Raw genomic sequence first — 22,186 nt, 5'->3', positions numbered from 1 at the left:
AGCCACCACCTTGTGCACAGCAAGATCCCATAACCAGCATTCAGATCAATGACCAATAATTTCCTGGTGTTGGTGGAGGGAGGGATGTTATTCGGGACACAAAACGTTCCTGCTCTTCAAATAATGCCCTGGGATCTTTACCATCCACCTGAACAGGCCGGCAGGGCCGCAGTTTAAAGCATCATCTGAGGGAAGGCACCTCCATAATGGAAATTGGAGAGGAACTGGCCATAATCTTCCAAACATCCGTAGATACAGGGGTGGTGCCAGAGCACTGGAGAATTGCAAATGTTCCACCCTTGTTCAAAAATGGGTGTAAGGATAAACCCAGCAGCTACAGGCCAGTCAGTTTAACCTCAGTGGTGGGGAAACTTTTAGAAACGATAATCCGGGACAGAATTAACAGTCACTTGGACGCGTGTGGATTGTTTCGGGAAAGCCAGCATGGATTTGTTAAAGGTAAATCATGTTTAAGTAACCTGATAGAGTTTTTTGATGAGGTAACAGAGAGGGTAGATGAGGGCAATGCTGTTGATGTGGTGTATACGGACTTTCAAAAGGCGTTTGATAAAGTGCTGCATAACAGGCGTGCTTTTAAGATGATGGCAGTAGCAACACTGATACAAAATTGGGTAAGTGACAGGAAACAGAGAGTAGTGGTGAACGGTTGTTTTTTGGACTGGAGGGAGGTGTACAGTGGTGTTCCCCAGGGGTTGGTGCTGGGACCACTGCTTTTCTTGATATATATTAATGGCTTGGACCTGGGAGTACAGGACACAATTTCAAAATTTGCAGATGACACAAAACTTGAAGGGTAGTGAAGTGAGGAGGATAGTGATAGACTTCAAAAGGATATAGACAGGCTGGTGGCATGGGCAGACACGTGGCAGATGAAATTTAACACAGAAAAATGTGGTGATACATTTCGGTAGGAAGAACGAGGAGAGGCAATATAATCTAGAGGGCACAACTCTAAAAGGGGTACAGGAACAAGAGATCTGGGGGTGTATGTGCACAAATCGTTGAAGGTGGCAGAGCAGGTTGAGAAAGTGGTTTAAAAAGCATACGGGATCCTGGGCTTTATAAATAGAGGCATAGAGTACAAAAGTATGGAAGTCATGAACCTTTATAAAACACTGGTTCGGCCACAACTGGAGGATTGAGTCCAGTTCTGGGCACTGCACTTCAGGAAAGATGCGAAGGCCTTAGAGAGGGTGAAGAAGGGATTTACTGGAATGATTCCAGGGATGAGGGACTTTAGTTATGTGGATAGACTGGAGAAGCTGGGCTTGTTCTCCTTGGAACAGAGGCGGTTGTGTGGAGATTTGATAGAGGTATTCAAAATCATGAAGGATCCAGACAGAGCAGATAGAGAGAAACTGTTCCCCCTAAAGGGAATTAGGGGTTATGGGGAGCGGGCAGGAAATTGGACATGAAGCTGAGTTCGGATCGGTCAATGCCCTGTGGGTGGCGGAGAGGGCCCAGGGGCTATGTGGCCGGGTCCTGCTCCGACTTCTTGTGTTCTTTAGATTTGTGGTTGGGATCAGATCAGCCATGATCTTATTGAATGGCGGAGCAGGCTCGAGGGGCCGATTGGCCTACTCCTGCTCCAATTTCTTATGTTCTTATGTTCTTATTGGAGGATGGGTCAAGAACCAGAGGACACAGATTTAAGCTGATTGGCAAAAGAACCAAAGGTGACATGAGGAAAAACTTATTTACACAGCGAGTGGTCAGGATCTGGAATGCACTGCCCGAGGGGGTGGTGGAGGCAGATTCAATCATGGCTTTCAAAAGGGAACTGGGTAAGTACTTGAAAGGAAAAAATTTAGAGGGCTATGGGGATAGGGCTGGGGAGTGGGACTACCTGAATTGCTCTTAGATAGAGCCAGCACAGACTCGATGGGCCGAATGGACTCCATCCTTTTACCTCCATGGACTCCATCTGCAATAACCTTTCTATGATTCCATGGTCACCTGGGACACTGATTGTAGACCGCAATTGGTGGGGCAATTTTCCTATTTATACCTCACACACTCAGTCACTTCCTCGTGTCCAATGAAGTAAAACATCCCATAATATTACCATTTCATGTTGGTCGTGAGCCCTGGAGGAACCTTACTGTCCAATAAACTAAAAATCGTTACCCCATAAACCATAGATTAAAAGTTCCCAGTCTGGTCCAATCTATCAATACATTGACTTAGTTTAGGACAGATGTGTTACCCCCCTGGGCAGTCCCAGAAGCTCTCAGCGATGCCCAGGAGACCCTGGGGGTGGAATTAGTCTCTGGTGTTAGTGCAACACGGGCGATAGTGAATGGACAGCCCATTTTACACCCCACACGATTTTCCTTTCCACTGAAGTCAGTGTAACTCGGGCTGTCGATTCACCATCGCTGTTTTGAGCTACGGCCAAAGAACAATTTCAACCCCAGCCTCAGATTTTCAGAGCAGCTCTTAAAAGGGACCGTGACCTGTCACTACTATCATTCACTACTGAGATTAATACAGTCACACCTGTCACTACTATCATTCACCACTGAGATTAATACAGTCACACCTGCCACTACTATCATTCACTACTGAGATTAATACACTCACACCTGTCACTACTGAGATTAATGCAGTCACACCTGCCACTACTATCATTCACCACTGAGATTAATACATTCACACCTGTCACTACTATCATTCACTACTGAGATTAATACACTCACACCTGTCACTACTGAGATTAATACAGTCACACCTGTCACTACTATCATTCACTACTGAGATTAATACAAATGTAAGGAATCTTGCAACACCAGGTTATAGTCCAAACATTTTATTTGAAAATCACAAGCTTTCAGAGATTATCTCCTTCGTCAGGTGAGTGGTTAGGGTGGAAGCTGGAAAAGTGGAGCATCGTGAGGTTGTCCGTGGGCTTGCGGTAGAGTGAGGTGCTGAGGTGCCCGTCTTTGATGGAGATTTGTGTGTCCAAGAAAGAAACCGATTCTGAGGAGTAGTCCATGGTGAGTTCGATGGTGGGATAGAACTTGTTGATGTTATCGTGTAGTCTCGTCAGTGATTATTCGCCGTGTGTCCATAGGACCCGAACCTCGTCAAAGAGGCCATCCCCTATGGACAGGCCCTGCGAATACACAGGATCTGCTCAGACGAGGAGGAACGCGATGGACACCTACAGACGCTGAAAGACGCCCTTGTAAGAACGGGATATGACGCTCGACTTGTCGATCGGCAGTTCCGACGGGCCACAGCGAAGAATCGCATGGACCTCCTCAGAAGACAAACACGGGACGCAACCAACAGAGTACCCTTCGTCGTCCAGTACTTCCCCGGAGCGGAGAAACTACGCCATGTTCTCCGCAGCCTTCAACATGTCATCGATGACGACGAACACCTCGCTAAGGCCATCCCCATGCCTCCACTGCTCGCCTTCAAACAGCCACCCAACCTCAAACAGACCATCGTTCGCAGCAAATTACCCAGCTTTCAGGAGAACAGCGTCCACGACACCACACAACCCTGCCACGGCAACCTCTGCAAGACATGCCAGATCATCGACACAGATACCACCATCACACGAGAGGACACCACCCACCAGATACGTGGTTCATACTCCTGTGACTCGGCCAACGTTGTCTATCTCATACGTTGCAGGAAAGGATGCCCCGGAGCATTGTACATTGGCGAGACCATGCAGACACTGCGACAACGGATGAATGGACACCGCGCAACAATCGCCAGACAGGAGGGTTCCCTCCCAGTCGGAGAACACTTCAGCAGTCAAGGACATTCAGCCACCGATCTTTGGGTAAGCATTCTCCAAGGCGGCCTTCGAGACACACGACAACGCAAAATCGTCGAGCAGAAACTGATAGCCAAGTTCCGCACCCATGAGGACGGCCTCAACCGGGATCTTGGGTTCATGTCACGCTACACGTAACCCCACCAGCAGGAAAAAAAGTTATCTGTTTTTAATACAACTGGACATTCTCTCTCTCTCTCTCTGCCTTTCAGGTCTCTTTCTCTCTTTGTCTGTGTAATTTGACCCATTGTGTATTCAGTATACTGGGACCTACTGTTTTCCGTGGCTAACCTGTCTGAACACCAACGACACCTTTGATTGGTGTGATGGTGTCCCAGCCGAATATAAGATATGCGATTTGAGGACCTCTCATTCACTCACTCACCTGACGAAGGAGATAATCTCCGAAAGCTTGTGATTTTCAAATAAAACTGTTGGACTATAACCTGGTGTTGTAAGATTCCTTACATTTGTCCACCCCAGTCCATCACCGTGCATCTCCACATCGAGGTTAATACAGTCACACCTGCCACTACTAGCATTCACTACTGTGATTAATGCAATTGTGCCTGCCACGACCATGATTCATGAGTGAGATTAATGCATTTTCACCTGCCATTACTACCATTCATGACAATTATGGAACTAAAGTAGTAAAATTCAACAACTGAAGTAGACAATCAATTGTAACACCACGAATTACAAGCAAACTCACCTAAAGTTACTATTTTTAGCGATAGTGACCGACCCTTACAAAGAAAAGCACAAAGACCCCACGGATCCTTAAAAACAGCAAAGCTCTGAGCTCCTGACATCATCAGAGGGGCAGACCCGGGAGTGATGTCATCCGAGTCTCAGATTAATTTAACAGTTTTAGGGAATTATTCCCACAATAAAATGCTGGAAACACGGGTTCAGTGAATGTGGTTTGAAATGTGTGTAAATGTCTCAGCGAGTCAGTGACCCGGTGAAATGACAGAGTCCCGGCCTCGTAGTCCAACTGAACTCGGATCCTGCTGTTAGACGGGATTAGTGGGAGGTCAGTGAACTTGGAATTGTGCCAGGCATCGAAATAATCACCAAAATAAAACTCCAAACACCAGGATTTACTGTTGTCCCCAAGCTCAGACTTGTTCCCCTCCCTCTCTACACTCCCACACACTATCCCTATTCCCCAGTATTCCCCATCAGTCTCCACATCCCAGAAATGGGATCCTGAGGAGAAACTTTGGGAGCAAAGGACTTGAGGACGGTGTTTAAACCTCTCTGGGTGAGGTGGGTAGGGCTGTTTCCATTCAGTCCGTGTTACTGATCTCAGATCATCAGACAGAACCAAGTTCCAGTTTACTGTCTTTGGATCCAGGCTCATCGGTGACCTTTGCCCTAGAGAGGAGAGAAGAGATTGGTCAGACAGGGTTATTCCACTCAGATCAATGATTGACAGCTGCAGGGTGGGAGTGTCAGTATTTCCCAGACAGTGTCAGCCCCATATTACCTCTTAGACTGGATTCATCCCATGTTAAATCAATGGCCTTCAATCAGAATCCCTGTTAAATAGCAGTGTGTGGGTCCCAGTGCTGCACACTCAGTGCAAACACTGCAGTGGAGACACACAGTAGCAGTCAGTTTAATCACACAAGCCCCTGGCACTGTGCTCACATTCTCCCAGACACAATGGAGGGGATTCACCGGCACACAACACATCCCACAGACTCACAGTTCCAGCCCCACAATCTCAGCACCGGCTGTACTGGGAACACACAGCTCACAGGAGTGTGCCCTGGGCTCTCTCCCTCCTGTTACTGTCCTATCCTGAACACAGGAGTGTGCCCTGGGCTCTCTCCCTCCTGTTACTGTCCCATCCTGAATACAGGAGTGTGCCCTGGGCTCTCTCCCTCCTGTTACTGTTCCATCCTGAATACAGGAGTGTGCCCTGGGCTCTCTCCCTCCTGTTACTGTTCCATCCTGAATACAGCAGTGTGCCCTGGGCTCTCTCCCTCCTGTTACTGTTCCATCCTGAATACAGGAGTGTGCCCTGGGCTCTCTCCCTCCTGTTACTGTTCCATCCTGCCCACAGCTTGATTAAAGCCTCCATCAGTTTACAAACAGTACCGCGGATTCACCTGAGAATTCGGATGAATCTTATGTCCCTTCGGTTAGTCCCTGTTCACTGTGAGTTCCCCAGGACCCCCCTCCAGCCCTGAATCTGAGACTGTGACGGGGCGTGTGTGTCTGTGTGAGTCTCTGTGACGGGGCGTGTGTGTCTGTGTGAGTCTCTGTGACGGGGCGTGTGTGTCTGTGTGAGTCTCTGTGACGGGGCGTGTGTGTCTGTGTCTTTGTAAGTTCCTGAATTATTTTGGATATTCCCAGCTGTCTGAACACAACTAACCCGACCTGCTCTCAGTCCCTTATATTGGAGAAAAGCTGCACGTTCTCACCAATGATTCCCAATATGTCTGAGTGATACTTTCCCGATCCATTCAGCCTCTTCTGGATAAGTTGAGATATATTGGACAGGTTCAGGGTGAGCGCTGGAACATCTGGGTCTGTGACTCTCTGAGTCTCAGTCACTCTGGAATGAAAGAGGAGAGAATGTTTTTATCAGTGGGGACATTTCAGATCAGAAACCCAAAGGGGAACGAGTGATCAGTGCAACAACCTGCACCCCTTCTAATGCTCGTACTGAGACCCCGCAGCAACCCGTCCTGAAAATGGCAGAATCCCGGGATTTGCAGTCTCCCTGCATTCACACTGATCTCCACAGATGCAGTGGGATCCTGGTTTGCTGCCACTTCAGCTCAGTTTGTGATTTTCAAAGCCGTCTGTGTTCAGTTCAGTTTCTCTGTACTGGAGCCCTCATCTTTCCATTTCCAGGGACCTGGGATCGGTGGGATTCCCTCACAGAGGCCATGATTTTAATCTGCCTGTGGGATGGCCGCGGGAGGTCAAAGGGCACAGAAAACCCGAAAAATTAATCCCGACCTTCCCCACACGATCGCGACTTAATTGATGGCCCTTAACGTTGGTTGTGGGTTTGCCGTCTGAAAGCTGCGCAGCGGGCGGACTGCGCACCCACATGACCTGCTGTCAGTTGGAGTGTCCGTATTTAAAGGGCCATTGATGCAATGACTTTTGCTGCACAAAGGAACAACCAGGCAGAATGGAGCAGCAGAGGGACAAGGCAGCTCCACAATTTAGTGACTCCTCACTTGAGGTGCTGCTGGCCGGGGAGAGGAGACGGAGGGAAATATTTTACCCGGCGGACAGGAGGAAGTGGCCTGCCTCTGCCACCAAGAAGGCCTGGCTCGAGGTGGCTGAGGAGGTGACCAGCAGGAGCAACATCTCCCGCACTTGGGTTCAGTTCAGGAAGCGTTTCAATGACCTAACCAGGTCAGCAAAAGTGAGTCCACTTCCTGATTCTCCTGCAATCCGTGGTGCACATCACTCCCCCACCCTCACCCCCTCTCACTCTGCACTGCCATCACATCACTCCTCACACCCACTTAAGGCTCATCCTCAACTTACCTTCACTTCCTCACCTCCCCATTAGTCCCCCCACCACGACCACTCACCCCAATCCTCATCCAATGTGATGTCTCTGTCTGATACTCACCCTCTGATGCACCTCTTTCACGGTCAGCCTCACCCAAAGCAATGCATTCATTGGCTGACCACTTCACCCTCACTCACTCACACGTCTGTACTTTCTCCCCTCGTGGGAGAAGAGCTCAAAATACACGGGAGAGGGTGAGGACTGGAGGGGGGGCCACAACTAATAGTGGTCCTCACAGAGGTGGAGGAGGAGGCCCCGCAGATCAGACGCACCCTCGAGTGCCTGTCCATCGGGGACGGCGAGACTGGCACCCCACAAACATCTGGTGACACAACTTTAACATTCATCACACACAACATGAATTGATGTTAACAATGATTGGCATGTTGAACACCTCAGTATGCTCATCGCAACATGACACATCTGTGATGATGCTTAATATTGCCTTCTGTTCTCTCACAGGCCCTTCAGCGACTGCAGTAACGGCAGAGGGTGATTCCTCAGAGGAGCTCCCGGCCTCTGAGGGTGCACCGTCACATCTTAATGAGCCATCCACCAGCGCAGATACTCACACCTCGATGGGTCCCAGTAGTGAGTTCGTTGGGTTGGCACCTGGTGAATCACCACACACAAGTGAGCACGAGCAGGCACTGGTGGCAGAGGCAGCTGTGGAGAGTCCGTGTCGGTGGGAGCACTCCTCTCCAGGCTCTGCTCAGCTGGACGCAGATGCTGAACCCCGGGGACCATCCTTTAAAAAGAGAATGATCGAGGGACAGCAGCACATTTACAAGGTACTGGAACAGGTGCCACGCACACTCTCCACAATAGCGGAGAGGATGGAGGAGTCCAACTCCTGCATTAGTGGAATGGTGGCACAGATACAGGAGGGAATCTCTGAGATACTGTCACAGGTAAGTGCGGGAATATCTGAGATAGTGTCACAGGTAAGTGCGGGAATATCTGAGATAGTGTCACAGGGACAGTGAGGGAATATCTGAGACAGTGTCACAGGTACGTGCGGGAATATCTGAGATAGTGTCACAGGTAAGTGCAGGAACGTCTGCGATGGAGAGAAGGCGAGCCTCCTTTGAGCTTCAAGCACGGCTCACAAATGAGTCCATTCAGGCCCTGACAATGGGCTTTCGGACTCTGGATGCCAACATGTCTGCCACCTTAAACAGGCAGACAGAAACTTTAGAAGTGGCCTTACCAGGCATCACACATGTCCTCCAAACTGTTGTCAGCAGGGTGGTAGGAGTGATGTGGCCCTGACCCAGGAGAGGGATGTTGGCAAAAGGGGACATGGAAGTGGGGACACCACTCAAAGCGTTCCCATGTCTCACCCTTTGCCCCCCTCTCAACCAGTACCCACAATGCTGCCTCCTCTCCAGGTTGCCGAGTCTGCCCCTGCACAGGTGCAGGTGAAGCAGTCTTTGGAGGGGCCCTCATGGGCTCCAAAACCCAGAGAGCGTCGGCCGAGAGCATCTTAACAGTCAGGGTATGAATCTGAGCAATTTGCCACTACCTCTGTTACAGCCACAGGGGATGCACCAGGTAGAAGTGGGAGGAAGAGGAAGGTGAAGGTTTTGTGATCACCGGGGGTTTGCACAAGAGTGTCTGACAGACTGTCATGTTTATCATTTATATTTGTTTTTTGTTAAAGTCGCATTAAATATTATCATTCTCACCACTACTGCCACATCTTGCCCATTCTTGAGTCCCTTTTGTGATCGGGCCCTTTCATGTGCTTCATCATGAACGGTGAGACTTGATGCCACCCAGTGGGTGCGTTTACAGTGGGTGTATGTGTGGTTGTTGGACTGTTTTGTGTGGGCCGGGGGTGCTGGTGTTGGTGGTGCTCGTTCCAGGTGGTCTGAGGACTGCACGATCCTCACTTTGCAAATGTCCTTCGGAGAATCGGTCAAATATCAGTGACTCCTTGGCCTCACGAGCAGCCACCCTCCTCGTCCTCATCCTCGTCCTCCTGCTCCTCCTCCTCAATGTTGATGGCTGGGGCCTCATCCACTGGTAATCCTCTCTGTTGCACGATGTTGTGCAGGACACAACAGACGACTATAATTCTACCCACTCTCGCTGGTGCGTATTGAAGCTCTCCCCCAGATCGACCCAGGCACCTGAAGCCCATCACATCGCATGTTCAATGACAGACCTGGTGGTGATGTGACTGTCGTTGTACTGACTCTGTGCCTCGCTGATGGGGTTTCTCACAGGTATCATGAGCCACGTCTGCAGGAGGTTTCCCTTGTCTCCGAGGAGCCAGCCCTTAAGTCTGTTTGGTGCGTGGAAGAGGGCCGGGATGTTGGATTCCCACAGAATGAAGGAATCGTGGCAGCTGCCAGGGAATCTGGTGCACACGTGAAGAAATCTTTTCCGGTGATCACAAACGAGCTGCGTGTTGAGGGAGTGATATCCCTTTCTGTTGGTGAACAGTCCTGGCTCGTGTGGAGGTGCTCGGATTTCTACGTGTGTGCAATCAATTGCACCCTGTACCCGTGGGAAGCCAGCACAGTGAGTGGAAACCCACTGCCCTCTCCGTCTGGCTGAGATCGTCCATGGGGAAGTTGACGTAGTGAGACACCCTGCAAAACAAACCATCGATGACCTGTCTTATGCACTTGTGGGCAGACGAATGAGAGACCCCGATGATGTCACCGGTGGCACCCTGGAAGGATCCGGAGGTGAAGGAGTTAAGGGCAGTGGTGACTTTAACTGCGACGGGCAATGCGATGCCACCAGGCCCAGCCGGGAGCAGCTCTGCATGAAGGAGGCTGCAGATGTCTGCGACCACCTGGTGACTCACTCTCAGCCTCCGTATGCACTGCTCCTCAGAGAGGTCCAGGAAGCTCAGCCTCGGTCTGTAGACCCTCTCACGAGGGTAGTGCCTCCTGCGATGTCAGGCCCTCTGTTGTTCCCCTCTCTGCTCTTGTGCGGGTCCCTGTGACGTACCTCTGTCTTGTGGAGCTGCAAGTGGTGGATCTGCAGGCCGTGCCTGGCGAGGATGGTGATGTGCCTCCTCCTCGGATATACTGGTGAATGCAGCCATCGTGTCCCCCATCCTGATGTTACCAGTTTGAGGGGGTCCAAAATGTAGGTAAATATGTGTAAACAGAACAATTCTGAGTGTGAACCAAGAATTCTCAGACTAAACACAAAGAACTCCCAGCCAATAGTTTGTCTGAGAGAACTGAGTGCCCTGCTGCAATAACTCACCTTTTATCCCCATCTGTCAAACAGGGATTTCAATGGCCAAATGGCTGCCGGCTGCAACTCACCTCCGTTTCGATGGCGTGCTTCACACAGCACAGGAAACACGTTGAGGCAGCGTTGATATCGTTTCCCTGCATCAATAAAATGTAAATCACAATTCCAAGGACTTTAACTCCGTTAATTGTGGGTTTAAATATCGTCCCGTCCCAGTTTCCTGAACCCCGCGCACCCAGGTGGCTCTGGGTCGGACGTGTTTTTCAGCGGGTTGGAGCAGGGATTCCTTCCCGCTCTGGAAATCCCCGATTTTGTTTGCCCCACGCCCCCAACCCACCCGGACCTCGGAGATAAAATCGTGGCCCGAGGGTCCAATCACAGTGACATTACTGGGAAATCTCAGCACTGACTCATTTCTCTGTTAGTGGATAGAATGAGCCAATCACAACACATTTTACTGTCACTCTGACACTGGGACCTGCCCCTCTCCTCATTTCTCCATGGGCTGGTTGATGGAACAAGCCAATCACACAGCACTCACTGACCCAATGGAATAAAGCTGTCACTGACACACATGGAGCCTTTCAGAAGCCTCGGTTAGATACAGGTCACTGCAGGTTTCTCTCTCTCTCACTTCCTGTCTAACAGGTTCCTGAGAAGCTCGACACACCGATGGAACAGCCCAGGTCACTCAATAACAACAACAACTTGCATTTATGTAGCACCTTTAAAGTAGTGAAACGTCCCAAGATGCTTCACACTGAGCCACATAAGGAGATATTAGGACAGGTGACGAAAAGCTTGGTCAAAGAGGTAGGTTTGAAGGAGCATCTTTAGCAAGGAGAGAGAGGTAGAGAGGCGGAGAGATTTAGGGAGGGAATTCCAGACCTTAGGGCCGAGGCATCTGAAGGCACGGCCACCAATGGTCGGGCGAAGGAAATCGGGGATGAACAAAAGGCCAGAATTGGAGGAACGCAGAGTTCTCTGGTCAGTGGACTGGTCAGGTGGGCAGAAAAGTGGTAAATGGAATTCAATCCGGAGAAGTGTGAGGCAATGCATTTGGGGAGGGCAAACAAGGCAAGGGAATAGACAATAAATGGTAGGATACTGAGAAGTGTAGAGGAACAGAGGGACCTTGGAGTGCATGTCCACAGATCCCTGAAGGTAGCAGGACAGGTCGATAAGGTGGTTAAGAAGGCAAAGGGGAAACTTTCCTTTATTAACTGAGGCACAGAATATAAGAGCAGGGAGGTTATGCTCGAAGTGTATCAAACACGAGTGAGGCCACAGCTATAGTACAATGTACAGTTCTGTTCACCACATAACAGGAAAGATGTGATTGCACTGGACAGAGAACAGAGGAGATTTACGAGGATGTTGCCAGGTCTGGAGAATTTTAGGTATGAGGAAAGATTGGACAGGCTGGGGTTGTTTTCTTTGGAACAGAGGAGGCTGAGGAGAGATTTAATTGAGGTGTATAAAATTATGAGGGGCCTGGATAGAGTAGATAGGAAGGACCGATTTCCCTTCGCAGAGAGGTCAATAACCAGGGGGCATAGAATTTAAGCAATTGGTAGAAGGATTAGAGGGGAGTTGAGGAGAAGTTTTTTCACCCAGGGTGTGGTGGGGGTCTGGAACTCACTGCCCGAATGGGGGTGGGAGAGGCAGAAAGCCTCATTGCATTTAAAAAGTACTTGGACATGCACTTGAAGTGCCGTAACCTACAGGGCTACGGACCAAGAGATGGAAAGTGGGATTAGGCTAAATTGCTCTATTTTGGCAAGCACGGACACAATGGGCCGAATGGCCTCCTTCTGTGCCGTAAATTTCTATCATTCTATGATTGTATGATTCTCAGGGGTTGTCGGGCTGGAGGAGGTTACAGAGACAGGGAGGGGCGAGGCCATGGAGGGATTTAAAACAAGGATGAGAATTTTAAATTCGAGGCGTTGCTGGACCGGGAGTCAATGTGGGTCAGTGAGCAGAGGGTGATGGGTGAACGGGACTTGGTGCGAGTTAGGATACGGGCAGCAGAGTTTTGGATCAGCTGAAGGTCATGGCGGGTGGAAGATGGGAGGCTGGCCAGGAGAGAATTGGAAAAGTCGAGTCGAGAGGTAACAATAGCATGGATGAGGGTTTCAGCAGCAGATGCTGAGACAGGTGATATTATGGGGTGGAAGTAGGAGGTCTTGGTGATGGAGAGGAAATGTGGTCAGAGGCTCAGCTCAGGGTCAAATAGAACACCGAGGTTGGGAACAGTCTGGTTCAGACTCAGACAGTGGCCAGGGAGGGGGATGGAGTCGGTGACTAGGGAACGGAGTTTGTGGTGGGGACCGAAGACAATGGCTTCGAACTTCCCAATATTTAATTGGAGGAAATTTCGGCTCATCCAATACTGGATGTTGGACAAGCAGCGTAACAAATCAGATGCTGTGGAGGGGTCGAGAGAGGTGGTGGTGAGGTAGAGCTGGGGGTCGTCAGTGTACATGTGGAATCTCCCATTTCCCACAGGCTGCCTGAGCCAATAACCCCTCAAACCACAGTTAAACATCACTCAATATTCCCACCATTTGAAAGCACCTTATCTGGGAAGGTTTCCAAGCGGTGATTCTACTTTCACTCTTCTCCCAGATACAGGGGAAGGTTCCCTATCAGCAGCAGGTACTGTATGACTGAGAGGAACTTACCTGGAAAGGAGCTGCTTCGAGTTCTGTGAATAAAGAGAGGAGATCAAATCAGTCAACGAACAAATCAACACCCAATGGAACCAAAGAGTGAATTTGGGATTGAGAGTAAAGAGTTCAGTGTATAACAGTAGGTGGGGCCAGTCACAGGAATGGGCAATAATCCCACATTTCACTGCACTCCATCCTGGGGCAGCGCCAACACTCCCAGGGCAGGGCTGAGGGGGCAGCGCCAACACTCCCAGGGCAGGGCCGAGGGGGCAGCGCCAACACTCCCAGGGCAGGGCCGAGGGGGCAGCGCCAACACTCCCAGGGCAGGGCCGAGGGGGCAGCGCCAACACTCCCAGGGCAGGGCCGAGGGGGCAGCGCCAACACTCCCAGGGCAGGGCCGAGGGGGCAGCGCCAACACTCCCAGGGCAGGGCCGAGGGGGCAGCGCCAACACTCCCAGGGCAGGGCCGAGGGGGCAGCGCCAACACTCCCAGGGCAGGGCCGAGGGGGCAGCGCCAACACTCCCAGGGCAGGGCCGAGGGGGCAGCGCCAACACTCCCAGGGCAGGGCCGAGGGGGCAGCGCCAACACTCCCAGGGCAGGGCCGAGGGGGCAGCGCCAACACTCCCAGGGCAGGGCCGAGGGGGCAGCGCCAACACTCCCAGGGCAGGGCCGAGGGGGCAGCGCCAACACTCCCAGGGCAGGGCCGAGGGGGCAGCGCCAACACTCCCAGGGCAGGGCCGAGGGGGCAGCGCCAACACTCCCAGGGCAGGGCCGAGGGGGCAGCGCCAACACTCCCAGGGCAGGGCCGAGGGGGCAGCGCCAACACTCCCAGGGCAGGGCCGAGGGGGCAGCGCCAACACTCCCAGGGCAGGGCCGAGGGGGCAGCGCCAACACTCCCAGGGCAGGGCCGAGGGGGCAGCGCCAACACTCCCAGGGCAGGGCCGAGGGGGCAGCGCCAACACTCCCAGGGCAGGGCCGAGGGGGCAGCGCCAACACTCCCAGGGCAGGGCCGAGGGGGCAGCGCCAACACTCCCAGGGCAGGGCTGAGGGGGCAGCGCCAACACTCCCAGGGCAGGGCTGAGGGGGCAGCGCCAACACTCCCAGGGCAGGGCTGAGGGGGCAGCGCCAACACTCCCAGGGCAGGGCTGAGGGGGCAGCGCCAACACTCCCAGGGCAGGGCCGAGGGGGCAGCGCCAATGCTGGGACCCACCAACAATCTTCAAACAATTCAGCCCTCTCACCAGCCTCACAGAAACGTCCCATTCCCCAGACATTGCCCTGTTTATATTGAAGATGTCCCTGAATAAAGGAGAGATGGTCCCTCTGTACCAGACTCTGGGTTTCTCCATCTATTAATGTAATCTGTTCCATGCTCTTGTTTAATGATTCAGAACAGCTTCTAATCTGAGAGAGAGCTCGGAGCCCCTCCTCATCGATCAGTTTCAGTGCGTATTCTTCATCTTCTTCCAGCTGTCTCCTCCATTCAGAGAAGCACTTCGATAGCTTTCCTTTCAGCTCATTGATTCGTGTCTGAAACCCAAACCAACTCTCATTACAAACGGCCCTTCCACACAGCTCTTACCCTGAGCACATGGCACTTTCCAGGGACGGGACAGTTTGTTTCGATCACTACTCAATCACCCGTTAAAGATAGACAAGCAGTGAGGGGAGGGTCTACTGGGAGAGAAAACAGAGTTTAACGAGTGTTGCCTTGAGCCTTGAGTTTAATAGAAAGAGCACTGTATTTAGACTGTCTATGGCACTGCCACCTGGTCCATCCACACCTGGAGTGATGGGTCCAGTTTTGATGCCCACACCTGGTGAAGGAGATTGAGACTCTGGAGAGGACGGTGGCCAGAATGACACGTAGTCTGATGGATTTTAGTTCTGAGGATCGGCTCCAATAGGGAGGGCGATTTAGAGAAAGGCAGGCCGAGAGGGACATGATTGAGGTTTTTGAAATGATCGAGGGATTATTGGACTCACTCGTTGGGTGAGCTACTTGAGATGGATCGGGATGGTAGGACGAGAGGGCCTGTGTATAAAATCCATAGGCACAGAGTTAGGTTGGACCCCAGAGTCCTCGATCTCTGGAACAGACTCCCTGAACATGTGGGGGGTATGGAGTCACTCCCACCCTTTAAAAGGGAGCTGGGGAGGATTTTCCCAGAGTTTGTCCTGAATTGTCTGCAGGTGTTTTTTCTCTCTTCTGTTTGCCTTTCCCAGGTGAGTCCATGGTTCGGGGTGGATCAGTGGTGTGTGTGATTGAACCCTGTCTGCATGGGGCAGGCTTGCTGGGACGAATGGTCTTTTCTTCCTCTTCCTTTCTATGTTCATCTGATACAGGCTTCAGGGCAAGTCTCCAACTCCCAGCCTCTGACTGTGTCTGTTTCAGGAAATCCAGTGCCCAAGTGATGTAATAATATTCCCTGGGAGGTGCAGGGAGAGTTAAGCAGCTCCCCCTCACATCAAACACACGGGGAACTCAGTGTAATCAGTGACTCGGCCCCAACACAACCAGCCTGGTTTGGAAGGCCTGTTTCTGATGTGCTCATTGACTCTGTGGGGAGAGAAACCCTTTCTAAATCCAGTCCCACTTTACCCACCTTTATTTCAGCTTCTGATCTCTCCAAGTCTCGCTGTTGGCTGGAATTATTCTGCTGGACTCGAAGCTTCTCGATTTCTCTCTCCAATTCTTCCTGTAAAAGCAATTGGAAAGTGTTTAAATTAAGAACAACCTGCACTTATATCGCGTTTTTAACAAAGTAAAACATCCCAAGATGCTTCACAGGAAGGTAATCAGACAAAAATTGACACCGAGCCAAAGAAGGAGACTTTAGCACAGGTGACAAAATGTTTGGTTAAAGGGATAGGTTTTAAGGAGAGTCTTCGAGGAGGAGAGGGAGAGGTGGAGAGACGGAGAGGTTTGGGGAGGGAAATCCAGAGCTTAAGGCCGAGACTGCTGAAGGCACGGCCTCCAATGGTGGGGCAAAGGAATTTGGGCATGCACAAGAGGCCAGAATTGGAGGAACGCAGAGTTCTCGGAGGGTTGTAGGACTGGAGTAGGTTACAGAGATAGGAAGGGGTGAGGTCATGGAGGGATTTGAATTTTATAATTGAGGCGTTGCTGGACTGGGAGCCAATACAGGTCAGCGAGCACATGGGTGAATGGGACTTGGTACAAGTTGGGATATGGGCAGCAGAGTTTTGGATGAGGTCATATTTAAGAAGGGAGGTCGGCCAGGAATGCATTGGAATAGTCAAGTCTGGAGATAACAAAAGCATGGATGAGGGTTTCAGTAGCTGATGGGCTGAGGCAGGGGTGGACACAGTCGATATTCCGGAGGTGGAAGTAGGTGGTCTTAGTGATGGAGAGGATATGGGGTCGGAAGCTCAGCTCAGGGTCAAATAGGACGCTGAGATTGCGATACGTCTGGTTTAGCCTGAGACAGTGGCAGGGAGGGGGATGGAATAGGTGGCTAGGGAACGGAGTTTGTGGCCGGGGGCAGGGAGTGTCTCAGACAATGGCTTCAGTCTTCCCAATTAATTGGAGGAAATTTCGACTCATCCAGGACTTGATGTCGGACCATCAGTGTGAGAAATCAGAGGCAGTGGAGGGGTCGAGTGAGGTTGTGCTGAGGTAGAGCTGGGTGTCATCAGTCTCAGTGTGGAACCTCACAATGTGTTTTCAGATGATGCCGCCGTGGGGCAGCATGCAGATGAGAAATAGGAGGAGGCCAAGGATAGATCCATGGGGGACTCCAGAGGTATCGGGGGGGTGGGGAGAGAAGCCATTGTCGGAGATTCTTTGGCTACGACTGGATAGATCGGAATGGAACCGGGCGAGGGCAGTCCCACTCAGCTGGACAAAAGGACAGGCGTTGGAGGACGATGGTGTGGTCAACCATGTCAAAGGCTGCAGACAGGTGGAGAAGGATGAGGAGGGATAGTTCACCACGGCCACAGTCACAAAGGATCTCATTTGTTACTTTTTAGTCGGCCCGTTTAAGTACAGTGGCAGAGGTGGAATCCTGATTGGAGAGGTTCAAACATGGAGTTGCGGGAAAGATTGGCGCAGATTTGGGAGGTGACAACACGTACAAGGACTTGAGAGGAAAGGGAGATTGGAGATGAGGTGGTAGTCTGCAAGGACAGAGGGGTCTAGGGTGAGTTTTTTGAGGAGGGGGTGATGACAGCAGATTTGAAGGGGAGGGGGACAGTACCTGAGGAGAGGGAACCGTCTACAATATCAGCTCACGTGGGGGCCAGGAAGGGAAGTCAGATGGTCAGCAGTTTAGTAGGAATAGGATCGAGAGTGCAGGAGGTGGGTCTCATGGGCAGGATGAGCTTGGAGAGGGCATGAGGGGAGATAAGAGACACATTAGAGAGAGATGTGAGTTCAGGACTCGGGCAGGGGGGAACCGAAGGGGAAGTTTGGTTTGGTCGGCTCGGGGAAGGGAGGTTAGCGGTGGAGGCAGCTGAATGGATGGTCTCAATCGTAGTGACAGAAGTCCATGAGGTCCTCGCACTTGTTGGAGGTGAGGGTGGAGGGGGCAGGGGAGAGGGGTTTAAGGAGACTGTTGATAGTGGAGAATAGAAGCCGGAGACCATCTTTACATTCCAGGGTGATCCTGGAATAGGGAGCAGTTTTGACAGAGGAGGAATAAAAGGGATTGAAAGTGGAATGTAAAATGGAAATGATTCCATTCCAGGAGTGACCCCACTGGGTGTGGATAGAAAGTGGTTTGGGGGATTCTGAGGGGTTAATTAGTCTCCCTCGCCCTCTCCCTCTCCCTCTCCCTCTCTGAGACCGTCCCCAGCAGTCCTGATGCTGCCTTGTACCACAGGGAAAGCCCGCGGTACAAGGCAGCTGCTGGGGACTGTTGGGGACAACAGCCAGTCAGTCTCTCAATGTGGCCAGTTGCCGAAATGGAGTAATAAAATTCTAATACCCAGGGCAGCAAGAAAACACTGGGCTAAATCAGCACTGTCTGCAGTCAGTTCTAATTAATGTTAGTCATTAACAGGAAAACTCTCCCTCACTGTAACATTCGCACCAGACAAGTGCCAGGCAATTACCATCTCCAACAAGAGAGAGTCTAACCACCTCCCCTTGACATGCAACGACATTACCATCGCCGAATCCCCCACCATCAACATCCTGGGGGTTACCATTGACCAGAAACTTAACTGGACCAGCCATATAAATACTGTGGCTACAAGAGCAGGTCAGAGGCTGGGTATTCTGTGGTGAGTGACTCACCTCCTGACTCCCCAAAGCCTTTCCACCATCTACAAGGCACAAGTCAGGAGTGTGATGGAATACTCTCCACTTGCCTGGATGAGTGCAGCTCCAACAACACTCAAGAAACTTGACACCATCCAGGATAAAGCAGCCCGCTTGATTGGCACCCCATCCACCACCCTAAACATTCACACCCTTCACCACCGGCGCACTGTGGCTGCAGTGTGTAGCATCCACGGGATGCACTGCAGCAACTCGCCAAGGTTTCTTTGAGAGCACCGCCCAAACCCTCGACCTCTACCACCTAGAAGGACAAGGGCAGCAGGCACATGGGAACAACACCACCTGCACGTTCCCCTCCAAGTCACACACACCATCCCGATTTGGAAATATATCGCAGTTCCTTCATCATCACTGGGTCAAAATCCTGGAACTCCCTTCCTAACAGCACTGTGGGAGAACCTTCACCACAGCGGTTCAAGAAGGCAGCTCACCACCACCTTCTCAAGGGCAATAAATGCTGGCCTTGCCAGTGACGCCCACGTCCCATGAACGAATAAATAAAAAACTATCAGGAATTGTGTCACTCACCTTAATTGCAGCTTGTGCCTGATCCAGGCTCAGCAGTGTGTGGGATTTATGTTTCCCTGTTATTGTACAAGAAACACACACACAGTCTGCATCATCTTTACAGTAGAATTCAAAGTCCTTCTCGTGGTCAACGCACTGCCTGTCGCTAAGATCAGCCATCGGTTTGATTAGGGTGCGATCTTTGTCGGCCTCTTTCAGTAAATGTGGTTTTAAATGAAGGGAGCAAAGAGATGTTTCACATTTCAGACACGCCTTGACAGCTGGGGATGGATTCTCGACACACACACCACAGACTGAATCAGTGTCAGCTTGTATCCCTGCAGATCCTGAAGCAGCTTTCACACAACACAAGAGAGAGCGACAAACCAGAGCAGGAAGTGAAATTCTGATAAACACTCGGTGTTGGGAGTGACGATGTTTGTTTCAATCACATGATTTGTCTTGGCTGAAGATTAACCCTTTCAGGCCTGCAGCAGCAGTTCAGAAACAAAATCAGAAACACAAGATTACAATTTTACAATCTGGAGCCAGAATACAGCAAACTGGGCTCAGTAAACACAAACCGAAAACTAATCAGCTCAGACCAGACCCAAAATGGTTTAAGAAACAAATTAAAACTGATATAAAGAGGGAAAAATAAACGTTACAAATCCTGCAGAGAGGAAGGTGAAGGAGATCTCTGGGAGGAATAGAAAAATATACAGAAAAAGTTAAAAGGTTCATCAGAGGGGCAAAGAGAGTTCAAACAAAGCAAACCAGCAGAGGCTACAAGTCTCAGTAAACCCAACACGAAACATATCCAAACAACACAGAGCTGTGACCAACAAAGATAAAATAATGTTGTACATCAAATCCAAAACAGGAGAATACAGTCAGAGGAAGTCATGATCAGACTGTACAGGGTCTGGTCAGACCCACCTCGAGTACTGTGTCCAGTTCTGGTCAGACCCACCTCGAGTACTGTGTCCAGTTCTGGTCAGACCCACCTCGAGTACTGTGTCCAGTTCTGGTCAGACTGTACCTCGAGTACTGTGTCCAGTTCTGGTCAGACCCACCTCGAGTACTGTGTCCAGTTCTGGTCAGACCCACCTCGAGTACTGTGTCCAGTTCTGGTCAGACCCACCTCGAGTACTGTGTCCAGTTCTGGTCAGACCCACCTCGAGTACTGTGTCCAGTTCTGGTCAGACCCACCTCAAATACTGTGTCCAGTTCTGGTCAGACTCACCTCGAGTACTGTGTCCAGTTCTGGTCAGACTGTACCTCGAGTACTGTGTCCAGTTCTGGTCAGACCCACCTCGAGTACTGTGTCTAGTTCTGGTCAGACCCACCTCGAGTACTGTGTCCAGTTCTGGTCATAGTCATAGAGTCATAGAGTCATAGAGTTATACAGCACGGATAGAGGCCCTTCGGCCCATCGTGTCTGCACCGGCCATCAGCCCTGTCTACTCTAATCCCATATTCCAGCATTTGGTCTGTAGCCTTGTATGCTTTGGCATTTCAAGTGCTCATCCAAATGCTTCTTGAATGTTGTGAGGGTTCCTGCCTCCACAACCCTTTCAGGCAGTGAGTTCCAGACTCCAACCACCCTCTGGGTGAAAAAGTTCTTTCTCAAATCCCCTCTAAACCTCCCGCCTTTTACCTTGAATCTATGCCCCCTTGTTATAGTACCCTCAACGAAGGGAAAAAGCTCCTTAGTATCCATCCTATCTGTGCCCCTCATAATTTTGTACACCTCAATCAGTCCCACCTCAAATACTGTGTCCAGTTCTGGTCAGACCCACCTCGAGTACTGTGTCCAGTTTTGGTCAGACTGCACCTCGAGAACTGTGTCCAGTTCTGGTCAGTCCCACCTCGAGAACTGTGTCCAGTTCTGGTCAGACCCACCTCGAGTACTGTGTCCAGTTCTGGTCAGACCCAGCTCGAGTACTGTGTCCAGTTCTGGTCAGACCCAGCTCGAGTACTGTGTCCAGTTCTGGTCAGACCCAGCTCGAGTACTGTGTCCAGTTCTGGTCAGACCCAGCTCGAGTACTGTGTCCAGTTCTGGTCAGACTGCACCTCGAGTACTGTGTCCAGTTCTGGTGATAGGAACTGCAGTCGGTCTCAACAACTGCTTGGGGGAGAGAGTTTTGTCTGAAGCAATGCTTCCTGAAATCACCCCCCGAACCGTCTGAGCTCTAATTTTAAGATTACCCCACCTTGTACTGGATTTCCCCACAGGAAGAAATAGTCTCTCTGTGTCTACCCTATCGAATCACTGGTTGCCCTCTGATAACTTGTCCTCGGTGACTGTTCAATTCTATTTGCCACTTTTCTGCCCATCTGACCAGTCCATTGATATCTTCCTGCAGTCTACAGCTTTCCTCCTCACTATCAACCACATGGCCAACTTTTGTATCATCTGCAAACTTCTGAATCATGCCCCCTACATTTAAGTCTAAATCATTGATATATACCCCAAAAGCAAGGGACCTAGTACTGAGCCCTGTGGAACCCCACTAGAAACAGCCTTCTAGTCACATAAACACCCATCGACCATTACCCCTTGCTTCCTGCCACTGAGCTAATTCTGGATCCAACTTGCCACTTTCCCTTGGATCCCATGGGCTTTTACTTTTCTGACCAGTCTGCCATGTGGGATTTTGTCGAAAGCCTTGCTAAAATCCATGTAGACGACATCAATCGCGTTACCCTCACCGACCCGCCTTTTTACCTCCGAAAAAATTCAATCAAATTAGTCAGACACGACCTTCCCGCAACAAATCCATGCTGACTGTCCTTGATTAACCCATGCCTTTCGAAATGACGATTAAAACTGTCGCTCAGAATTGATTCCAATAATTTGCCCACTACCGAGGTTAGACCGACTGGCCTGTAATTACTCGGTCTATCCCTTTCTCCCTTTTTAAAGAATGGTACAACGTTAGCAGTCCTCCAATCCTCCGGCACTACGCCTGTAGCCAGATAGGATTGGAAAATGATGGTCAGAGCCTCCGCTATTTCCTCCCTTGCTTCCCTTAACAGCCTGAGATACATTTCATCCGGGTCTGACAATTTAGCTACTCTCAAAGATGCTAAACCCCTTAATA

At 50.8% G+C, this 22,186-nt stretch overlaps 1 protein-coding gene across 1 annotated transcript; it reads right to left on the bottom strand.

The window, feature by feature from the left end:
• Positions 1-2,814: 2,814 nt before the first annotated feature.
• LOC137309951 (E3 ubiquitin-protein ligase TRIM39-like) lies at positions 2,815-19,494 on the bottom strand. The gene is made up of 6 exons (XM_067977948.1): positions 19,101-19,494; positions 15,871-15,963; positions 14,594-14,794; positions 13,277-13,299; positions 6,253-6,386; positions 2,815-5,197 (listed from the first exon to the last, which is right to left on the bottom strand). The coding sequence occupies exons 1-6, from the start codon at positions 19,257-19,259 to the stop codon at positions 4,674-4,676; spliced, it is 1,134 nt and encodes a 377-aa protein (XP_067834049.1). The 5' UTR covers positions 19,260-19,494; the 3' UTR covers positions 2,815-4,673.
• Between the last annotated feature and the right edge of the window lie 2,692 nt (positions 19,495-22,186).

Source organism: Heptranchias perlo, unplaced genomic scaffold (genome assembly GCF_035084215.1).
Source record: "Heptranchias perlo isolate sHepPer1 unplaced genomic scaffold, sHepPer1.hap1 HAP1_SCAFFOLD_194, whole genome shotgun sequence".
In the NCBI taxonomy this organism is placed as follows: domain Eukaryota; kingdom Metazoa; phylum Chordata; class Chondrichthyes; order Hexanchiformes; family Hexanchidae; genus Heptranchias; species Heptranchias perlo.
This window is presented reverse-complemented; position numbering and strand designations above follow the sequence as displayed.